Here is an 11,312-nt window from a genome sequence, read left to right on the forward strand (position 1 = left end):
TGTGATCCTCAACTTAATAGATCGTTTTGGCACAGTGACCCTAAATGATACAGATTCAAAGGAAGGAGAATTGTTAACTTTAGGTGGGCCAATTTAGCAAAGAGTAACTGTGTTACATTTACCTGTAATTTGTTCAAGATGTACAGGCACGTGTTCAGAACTGCCACGAGCACAGTATATGTAGAACAGGCACAGCATCTGGCCTACCACCAAATCCAGCTGTCTTACAGATCAATCCTATGCAGTTACTCCAGGCTACAGCCATTCATTTCTCTAGGCTGAGACTGGCATTATTCTGCTTACTCTGTTAATATTTACTCCATTTGTATCCCACTTTTCTCCCCAATGGAGATCCAAAACGGCTTACAACACTCTTCTTCTTCATTTTATCCTCACAAGCTGGTGAGGTAGGTTGGGCTGAGTGAGTGACTGGCCCAAGGTCACCCAGCAAGCTTCCATGGCAGAGTAGGAATTCAAACCTGTATCTCCCAGGTCCTGATCCAGCACTGTAACCACTATACCACACTTGCTCTAAGGGCCCACTGGAGATCTGGCAGACCTGATTTTTCTGTCTGTCAGGGACTACAAAAACTGAGGGGGCAAGGGGAGTTGGCCTGCACCTGACGGGCCACATTATGCTGGATTTGATATGGTGGCCCGGATACAGAGGACTCCATACATCTGGAAAAAATCCTTTATATTAGAATGTAGATACAATCTGAGTTATGTGTTATGTGGGTAAAGTTGGTTGTGTGGCTACAGTACCCTTTTTCTGTTCTGCCCGTGAACCCTAAAAGCTTCCATACTCTGAACTTAAGTGGGTCTACTTAGTGTTCTCAATACTGTGTACTTTGAAGCAAGTCAGTAGAACTTCCTCACATGCACAGAGGTTTTGATTCAAGCTATGAAGCATTCGGGAGTCAAATGAGATTGGGGTGGGGAATAATTGCGCTTGATTTGCTGGGCCAGATTTCGTGGGAGTTGGGTTGTGAGCAAGCCCTTCTCGTCGCCAGCTCATGTTCTAGTTGGAAAGCATACTGGCCTAGTGTGATCTGGCAACAGCAGAAAAATGGGCACAGATTTTAAAGACGAGCTGCTTAAGCCAGCTTCTGGGCATAACACAGCGAGACTGGTCTGGAATGCAGTCAGCCGAGCAAAATATACTGCGTTATCCTCCATGAAATAAAAAATAGCTTCCTTCTCTTTGAAAGCATTTCTATTAGACAGTGAAAGGAGACTGCAACTAGGAAAAAATGTATGAATATTCTATTTTCAGAAGCCCCATAACACTTATTTTTATTAATCAAGAACAGAAGCTTTCACTAGCGGAAAACAGCATTTTCTTACGGTTCTGAACAAAGGAAAATTCATTCTTATGCCCCTCAGTCTGTTTGAATATATGATTTCATTAAGTTTACAGTTGTTGATTTGCTTTCTACATCTCAGACTGGAGTGTTTATCCTCCTTGCTTTAACCAAAAAAATAAAAATAAATCTTACATCAGACTAGTCCAAAGGTGTATTTTAATTTGATGCTGTAATAAAGACCTTGGGTGTCCAATGTTTCCCCTTGGGGGTTTCATCATAAAGAGCTAATCCTTGTGATCATACAGTCCTATAGTATGTTATTTTAAAAGGTATATCAATTAAGCCTTTTTTGCATAATTAAATTTGTTTTTTTAATAAATATGAACTGAACTTTTAAGTACATTATCTGCAAAAAATAAAGATTTCAAAATAATTTCCTGGTGTATTTAAATTTCAGAATTCAAGAATATATTTGTCACATATGAGTTTGAAATATGGAGATAGTTGTTTTCTGATATTTAATGTAAATATTTGTACAAAATACTATCTTTTGTATATTTTTGTGAAAATGTAGTTCCCCAAAAGATACAAAAGATTTAATAAAAAAGTGCATTCATGTTACTGGTTAATCTTACATTATTCAAAACACAAAAACTGCAGATTGTGAATTAGGTCCTAAGGCCTAAAAGAGTACTAATTCCTGTTATTCAGATTTCATGATCAATGTGTTTACAGCATGACAAAGTACTCCCTCCAGCTAAATGTTTCAAAGATAATGGATATTTCAGTAGAGAACTGTATAATGGACAATCCCATACTCCTTTGTTCCCCAAGCAGGCTATCCAGTTTAATTGCATCAAAGGTGGTCCACACCTAGAAGTAGGGTCGCCAGGTCTTATCCATCTGCTAGTGGGGGGGCTCCTGACTTGCTCCTGGGGTCTTCAGGATGACATCATCATGCTGGGCATGATCTACAGGGGATGCTCTAGCATTTGCCTAAAAACTCTATGGTCACCATAAGAGTTTTTACATATGTTGACACGTTTTAAGGGTTGATTTTAGGCAGGTATTGCAGCTACCATGACCTGTGGTTAACCCCAGGGACAACTGACATTTCCCTTTATATATCAGATTTATTTAGGGCAGAAGAGGGGAATTAACTCCATGGTAGGGGAAGTCTGTAGAGAAAAAATGTGCAATCCTATCTGATCCTTTATCTGCAGTTGAGAAAGAGGCATATTACATATGTACCATCCCCATTTCAGTTAGAAATAACATCATAATCACATACTTCAGGTATCTCTAAGCATCTGCATATTTTTAGTAGCTTGCTCATTGTTTTCTGCAAAGAAATATAGGGGGAAAACTAGAAGAGGATATCCATCCTGATGCTTCTCTACAAGCATGTTATCATCCTTTCTGTATTTCTTAGGCGCTATTTCTCAAAATAATTTCATTATATAATGAAGTATCTTCCAGCCTTGAGCTCAATGTTCCCTAACAGAATTTATGTAATTGACCAAAATAAGAAAGAAGATAGCTCATCATTAGAAAGAAAAAAATCCATGCCTTGATGCTTTAATTAAGGTTAAAGTAAAATTCTCTAAAAAACTACACATACATCTCTTTACATTAGAAATATGTAAAATCAGCAATTAAATATACAAGTTTTGCAAAGAACACATTTCAAGTATGTAATCATCTTCATTGTATGAAACAATACATATTCAAGGCTTGGCATATTGGATGTAGCTTTTACAGCATCTTGGTTCCATCAACAAATGTCTTTCCATCATAGCACAACAGTGAAAATTCAATTGGTTGTGTGATGATTAGTCACTGGGGGGGAAAAACAGAAATAGACACAATCAGCAAATTTTGTTTCCCCATAAACATGTGATAATTTTCTCCCAGGTGGAAAGGGCTACCCATTAGCTGCACTGTTTTTGTGCTTCTGCATCTCTCCTCTCACTGAGGCACCTATAATCTGAGCACAGGAGAGTAGAAAAACATCAATTTCTCCCCCCTCCCAGCCAGAGGGGCAGTCGACCCATGGATCTTCCTGGATTTATATTTAGGTCAGTTTCTGTTAACATCAAGACAGCTGAGACGAGACAAGTTTAAAGCTAGCCTTAAAGCTGATTAAGGGCAGCCCCACCTTCCCTCTGTATATTTTCCCTTTTCTGCTTTCTTTAATATTTGTGCTTATTATTTTCATCATGTTTTAACAAGAGGACATGATAGAAAATCAAGCCGTTAAGTAGATCAAGAGAGACTTTCATTTTCTCTCCCCTCAACTCCCTCCTTATCTGCTTTTGGCAACCAGGAACTGTGCCAGCTCAAGGGAACATACATTTTGAAGCTTTGCTGAAGGAGAGGCTCCCCCACCCTGCAATTAGCTGCAAGCATTTGTGAAGCTGTTAATAATTACTGGGGTGAAACAAGATTACAAATTATTTTAAAATGTTGGATTAAATTCTGAACGGTGATTCAAGTCTGATGGCCTACCTTCTTACACAGAGTTGCAAACTATAGCCACCATATTTAATTCTGATTTTTTAGGAACCAAAGATTCGAACTGGAAATATCTGACGGGCTGTGTTTGCTGATAGGACTCTAATACTAAATCACTGAGCTTGTGACAGATTTTATTAATGGGCTACAAATGACTATAAATGGGAGGGGGGGGGGAGTCCAACGTATTAAACTGTTGTGATTTCTATTTTCCCCGTATTGAAAGAAGCCCGCTGTCTCTCTCCTCTCTTGGCTACAATTTGCTTCATTTGCTTCTCTGGACTCTGTACTGAGGGGTTTCTGCCTGTTTGGGGTTTTTTATTGCCCATCTCTGAAGGAACTACTTTGGATTCTACGGTCTTTGGTTCCATCTAATGGTGAAGTTCGCAAATAATACCATGAATAACATGAAAAATACTCAATTACCTGACAGATTGGATAAGACTCTTCCTTCTTATAAAATAAATAATACTAATAACTATTAATTCCTCTATTTTTTGTGCTGCAATCTAAATTTATTTTAAGAGTTTAACACGAGTGTATAACAATACAACAAAGTAATAGGACTGTGCCCTTAAATTTGGTAAGTTGTTTTTAAAATTATAATAATCTTTATTAATTTTATACATAGTATAAACATAGAACAATAGAACATACAGATATTAATATCTTAACAAACAAAACAACCAACAAACATCTCATTAAACTGAGAAGAATGATACCATGTAACAGCCATTAATAGAAAGAAAACTGAACATATTTCCCAGGTAAAGTATTCTCTTTTTTATTTTCAGTAGTATTAGGTATTGATATACTAATTTAGTAACTGATTAATATTACTAATTTAATAAAATATTTTCTTTATTTTATTCCTATTTCCTGATAAACTATATTTTTCCTGTGGAATAAGTGTTTTCCCTTTCCTCCTATTAACGTATTTTAGTAAATTGTTGATTGATTGCTTATACGAAACATTTTTAAATACCCTGAAATATTACTGAAGTTAAAAAACTAGATTGAAGTCATGAATTCAGAAATTAACACAGGATTTACTTGTTGAATTTGCTGAGATTGCTGAAATATAGTAATTGTGCATTCGGGATATGATTAAGTGATAAACAGACAATTTTCTGATTGCACTGAACACTAATAATAATTATCAATGTTGCTACTGGTAGATGAAAAAAAATTGTATGAAACATTCATAAGGAGAAGGGTACTTAGAAAACTATCAACAAGATTAAAGGATAAGGATAAGAAGAGGAAAGGAAAGGTTGAAGATGTTGTAGATTATATGCAAAAAATTCAGAATCGCTATCTAAACTAATTCAAGACTTCAAATCAAACAAATATGAAGAACACACTGATCAAAGGCTTAAAAAAGAAATTTCAGACTTGAAAGAGGAATTGAAATCAGGATTAGCAGGTATCTGAAGTAAACTGTAAGAAAATTCTCAAGAGAATAAGAAAGTTAACGGAAAGTTCAAAAATTTGGAATTGCATCAAGAAGCTCAAGATACACGCTTGGACAGAAAATATTGGAGAATTGAGATGTTAGAGGTCCAAAACAGAGTCAATAATCTATGATTTAGAGGAGGTGGTGAAGATTTTGGCAAATCAAATCTAGAAGATTGCTTCTGCAAAGTGTTACAAGACTACCTAAAGATTCAAGGAGACTTCTCAGACATAGATCAGATATAAAAAGTTAATTCAAGATTTGCTTCAAGGAACAGATTACCTCAAGAGATCTTGATTAAATTCACACATAAAAAGACGAGAGACACCATACTGAATAAAAAGAGAGATACACCCCTCAAAATTGCAGATAAAGCGGTCTGGATCTTTACCTGCTGCAAAAAGAGAGAGAGAAAAAGAGGATACCGCTGGAGAATCCTACGTGCCTTGTAAGTTTCACTACCTAAAGGCACAAGATTAATCTCAAAAATTGATCAAGCTAAACAACTGGCAGAAGAATTTATCAGTGGGAGACACACAGAAAGAGCCTGAAAATCCTGAGTACTCTAAAAAAATCTAAGGAACAAAAGAAAGATTTTAAAATTCCAGATACGGAAGAACACAAACTAGACTAGAAATTAAAGATAATATTGTTGAACATAAATGGACTAAATTCCCCTTCAAAATGACTTGAGATCTTCAATTGGCTAAATAAGCAAAAATTGGATATAATATGTATTCAAGGAACATGAGCAAATTTTAATTGAGGAATATATAAAAATACATCTAGTGAGATATTTTCAGATGATAACAGAAAGCTTCTGAATCAATATATTACAATACAAGAGATTTCTCAAGCAATCAAGAAACTGAAAAAAGATAAAGCACTAGGCCCAGATGGACTTACAGCAATGTACTACAAATGCCTGGAAGACAATTTTACCACTTCAAAAAGTAATGAATGAAATAAACACTAAACTCTGCCTCCTTCGTGGCAAGAGGCTCACATAATATTGATACATAAAGAAGGTAATGATTCAACGCTTCCATAGTCTTATAGACCTATTTCCTCATTGAATGTGAAGGACTATACATTTTTTATTTATGGCTGAAAGGTTAAGGAAATGTATTATGGAAATAATCCATCCGGACCTGACTGGTTTTGCACCAAAAAGTTTATGAAAGGTAACATACATTTTGTAATTAATGCAATAGAATTAGTTAATAGGGAGACCAAAGCGGCATTTATGTCTCTGGATGCTGAGAAAGCTTTGACAATTAGTCGTGGTCCTTTTTTCTCAAAATACAACAATATATTTGAATTGTGGTTCCAGTTTCGTGAACTGGATACAAGGCATTTACTCAAAACAGCATGCAAAAATTATAATAAATGGACTATTAACAAATAGATTTGATATAGAAAAAGGCACACATCAAGGTGCCCATTATTTGGACTTCTATTTATTCTTGCAATAGAGGTGCTGGCCTCCAAGATAACACAAGATCCAAAACATTGAAAAATTGAGAGTTGACAGAGAAGAATTTAAATTTAGAAGCTATGCAGATGATATTGTTTTATCAATTAAGGACCCTCCACATTTCATTGCCACACTAACAGAACAAACTGAGAAGTTTGGGTCCTTTTCAGGATACAGAATTAACAGGAAACCCGCCAAAAAACAATTACAATTTTTTTAACACAACAGGAGGAGCATACTGTTAATTACAGGATGCAAAATAACATCAAAAACAATTAAATATTTGGGAATACACCAGTCTAAACGAAATGATACACTGTTTAAAGACAGTTACAAAACTACATGGACAAAGATACAAGGAGACTTGGCAAAGTGGTCTAAACTAAAATTATCATGGTTGGGAAGAATCTCCATAATAAAACTGAATGTATTGCCAAAACTGAATTTCCTATTCCAGATGCTACCAACTTCCATTAAAAAAAAAGAAAGAAAAGCTTTGATGGACTGGCAGAAACAAATAAATGCATTTATTTGGAATGGTAAAAAACCAAGAATTACATTCAGAATGTTGCAGGATGGGGAAAAAAGAGGATTGTCAGTTTCCAATATTAACTATCCTTGGCGGGGAGGGTGGGGTACAAATCCAAGCAAACAAATAAACAAATAAAGCTATACCTCCATAATATCATGGGATTTTATAGAGTTTAAGGAAGTCTATAAAATGTTGTCTATTAATATTGTTTATGAGTATGTTTATTAGTTTTTATTGTAAAAATGTTTGGTCTAAATTATCTTGTAACTAAATGTAATGTGTTTTATAGTAACTGTTTGTGCATTTGGCTTAAGACCTCTGGTCAATGAAGCTAATAAATGAAAGGAGTAAATTAAGCTATACTATCAAGCAGCCAAACTAGTCTGGATTGAAGAATGGATTAAAAACCCGAATAACAGACTAATGAAACTAGAAGCTGCAGGGCTAGAGAACAGACTGCATTACCTTCTTTGGATTGAAAAATTAACTTTGAAAAATAAAGGACAAGACAAAACCCACATAATTAGAGACAGTTTACTTCAGAACTGGGGGGGGTCTAAGAAAAAGAACCAACCCCATGATATCTCCTATTATTTCACCAATACATGCATACCACAATAAACACGAGAGAAAAACCAACATTTTTTTAATTTACAAAGATATGATAAACTCAAAAGGTGAAATTAAATCTTGGCAAAAGATTCAAGAAAAAGGGAAGAAGATACAATAGTTAGTTTACCTTCAATTAACCTGTAGATTTAAGAAAGATCCTCGCAGAAAGAGATGGAGTAAGAGACTTGACTGAGTTTGGAAAGATCATTTGCTAGAATGACTCTACAAATGATTACTCCATGATACAGAGATGGAACGTTAAAATCTGCATGATAAAATGGATGCAGAATATTGACAAACAGATATTCTTCCTACAATGGGAAAATTGATGGATGAAAGACATAAAATTTACAGCCTGTCAGGCCATAAGGAAAAACTGGTATAAGATGTTCTTTCGATGGTATCTTACTCCTATGGATAGCCATAAAATGGATAAGAATTACATAGGAACTTGTTGGAAATGTAAGGAAGTAGAAGGCACGTTTTGTCATATGTGGTGGTATTGTAAAAAAATGAGGAAATACTGGATTGAAATACATGTAGAGATCCAGAAAATTCTTTAAATTAAATTTCCACTGAATCCAGAGACAATGCTATTGGGATTAATTCCGGATAATGTGACGGAAAAATCAGAAGATGTATTCAGATATATGTTAACTGCAGCAAGAGTACAGTTCACATTTATTTGAAAACAGAAGATTGCCCAACAAATGACGCGTGGTGTGATAAATTAGCTGAATATGCTGTAGTGGCAAAGTTAATGAATCAAGTAAATTAAAGACCAATTAAAGAATTTCAGCAGAAATAGAAAGCATATTACTCATACTATGGTAAAAGTTAATAACTCTGATGATAAAGTCTGTATTACCTGAAACAAAAAGCTGGCACCTCCTGAAATAATCACAGAGTTAGGGAGAAATTATAGTTATTATTAATGTAAAATATTCTTTCTAGTTATTCATTCATGTAATATATTTATCAAAAAGGTTTAAAATAATATTAAGTAATCAATATGTATAATTTTCTTTCTAAAAAGTTATAAATGCTACCCCAAATTTACTATATCAAACTATTTAAAAATTGGTATGCTTAAAAAAAAGTATAATGATTTTCTGAGAAATTTATGTAATTGAGCGGAGAAGATATCCTACTCTTGATCTATGTATTTTATATATATCTATATCTATAGATATATAATATTTGAATTGTGCTGTCAACAAATGTAAAATATAAAAGCTTCTGATAATTAACAATTTTTGATACTCTTCTTCCTTTTTAGTTTGGTACCCCTCCAATTATATAATAAATAAAAAATATATTTTAAAAGCTATAATGTAACAATTACGGTCCTACACTAACCATTACCAAATCCCAAATACTTCAAATTTAGCCAGAATGAACTGTTAAAAAATGATATTTTCAACGTGTGATTTAAGAACTATGCAAGTTTCTTGCCTTTTTTGCCAAGTGCATTTATTTATTTACTTTACAGCTTGCCTTCTTCACTGAGACTGCAGGCAGATTACACGGTTTAAAACAATGTAAGCAGATGACATGGTTTAAAACAATGCAATCAAGTAGACATCTAATAAGCAATGCAACAGAACTAAGATTACAAACATTAGAAAAAATCCAATAAGTATTAGGCATGATGTATCAAAAATGCAGGAAATGCATTAATTTTGATCCTGCAGCTGCATGGTTTGGTTAGCAAGTATGACTTGACAGAGCAGCAGCAGCAGTAGTAATAATAACAACAACAACTACCTGGTCTGATTTCGAGTCCATTTCAAGGCATGACGTGGTGGTACAGAAACACTAGGATGGTAGAATGTGCAATCAGCTCTGGTACACTGAGTGTTAAACCGACAATGCTAAAAAGGGGGGGGGGGGGGGAAGAGAGTCAGAAAATGCTACTGAAAAGAGTTCAATTTAACTAGTTTCATTACACACACACACATATAATAGTCCCTCCAGTTCTGCTCTCTACCAAGTATGTCCCATGGTGTATCATCCAAGGCTGGTGTATGAGCAGGCAAAGCGCCAATGCCACAAGCACAGCACAATACAAGAGACTCCTGAATTTGTAATTATGAAGATGCTGCAATAATTCTTGAGCACCAGAATGCAAATGTCTAGGAGTCAGCATCCATGAACTTCAGTCCTATTAAGCACAGGCCACTAGCCTTCATTTTAGAATCTCACAGTAGAAGGAAACTAAAATATGGTACTTACTTTCGGATGGTAGAATGGACATTCCATTTTCTTACATGCAGGGAAATATCGGCAGAGCTGGCTAGTAGAAGATGCTGGTGGTACTGGAGGTGGGGCTGTGACACCAAACAAGAGAGGTAAATTAAAGAAGTGCCAGGCACAAAATGAATGCTTAGCTAAAAGAAAGCAGTTCTTCCAAGCAAATGTTCCATGTCAATAACAAGTTGGTATAATATCTAGAAATCAAGGGTTGGATCTAATAGTACCCTTTCCACTCAGCAATCTTCCACTGGAGGAAAGGATCCCACAACTTCCTCCTTCAGAAAGGTGCAACAACCTCTCAGCTCCAATAAAAATTCAGCTTCCTGACAAATTTCAGGGAACATGAAACAAGAAAGAGTGGTTGAAATCGCACTCAGAATAAGTGAGAATAAGGGAGTTCGGAATGTGCTCATCAAGTTTGCAGATGATATGAAACTGGGTGGGGTAGTTAATACCTCAGGATAGAAACAGGATGCAGCTGGACTTGGATAGCATAGAGGACTGGATCCAGGCAAATAAAATGAAGTTTAATAGGGACAAGTTGTACTTGGATAGTAAAAACCAGTTAAACAAATATCAGATGAGTGACCCTGGATGAGTAAGGCCACCTGTGAAAAGGATTTGAGGGTTCTGGTGAACCATAAGCTTAATATGAGCCAGCAGGGTGATGCAGCGATAAAAAAGGCTAGTGTTATTTTAGGCTGTATTAGCAGAAGCATAGCAGCGAGATCATGTGAGGCACTGTGCTGCTGTACACTGCTTTGTTTAGACCTGTGTTAGGCAGGGGGTTGGACTAGATGACCCTGGTGCTCTCTTCCAACTCTGATATTAAATCTTTGGCTCCAGGGGATCACCTTCCAGCTGGGTAGCACCCTCGGATCATACACATCTACCCCAGAAAACCTGGAACGGTAAGGGGCCTTTAACCTGGTTTTGAAGGTGGCAGTGGAGTTCGCCGGCTGGCATGAGTATAAGGACAGTCTGGCTTACTGCACTTGGCATCGTATTTGCAGTTTGGATGGATGAACAAGCACTTGTCGGCAAATTTGCAGTTGGGAAAAGCTCTGAAATGTAGAAAACGACAAGCACAGTATTTGCTGAGTACACTTTTTTACAATAAGGCTCTGTGTCCAAATGCCCACCCCTTCCTCATTCCTG

At 35.9% G+C, this 11,312-nt stretch overlaps 1 protein-coding gene across 4 annotated transcripts in view; it reads right to left on the reverse strand.

Moving 5' to 3' along the window:
• Positions 1 to 2,924: 2,924 nt before the first annotated feature.
• The window catches only part of ZC3H14 (zinc finger CCCH-type containing 14), a 32,281-nt gene continuing 23,893 nt past the window's right edge, over positions 2,925 to 11,312 (reverse strand). For 3 of the 4 annotated variants that reach the window (XM_015426729.1, XM_015426715.1, XM_015426708.1), the window contains exons 14-18: positions 11,082 to 11,218; positions 10,134 to 10,228; positions 9,666 to 9,772; positions 8,767 to 8,789; positions 2,925 to 3,146 (exon numbers count right to left, since the gene is read on the reverse strand). In XM_015426729.1, the coding sequence (XP_015282215.1) occupies positions 3,121 to 3,146; positions 8,767 to 8,789; positions 9,666 to 9,772; positions 10,134 to 10,228; positions 11,082 to 11,218 (388 nt within the window). In that variant the 3' untranslated portion in view covers positions 2,925 to 3,120. The remainder of the gene's footprint in view (positions 3,147 to 8,766; positions 8,790 to 9,665; positions 9,773 to 10,133; positions 10,229 to 11,081; positions 11,219 to 11,312) is intronic. The other variant, XM_015426723.1, reaches the window with a different exon arrangement.

The sequence above is a fragment of the Gekko japonicus genome, unplaced genomic scaffold, assembly GCF_001447785.1.
Source record: "Gekko japonicus isolate JY-2015 unplaced genomic scaffold, Gekko_japonicus_V1.1 scaffold198, whole genome shotgun sequence".
NCBI lineage: Eukaryota > Metazoa > Chordata > Lepidosauria > Squamata > Gekkonidae > Gekko > Gekko japonicus.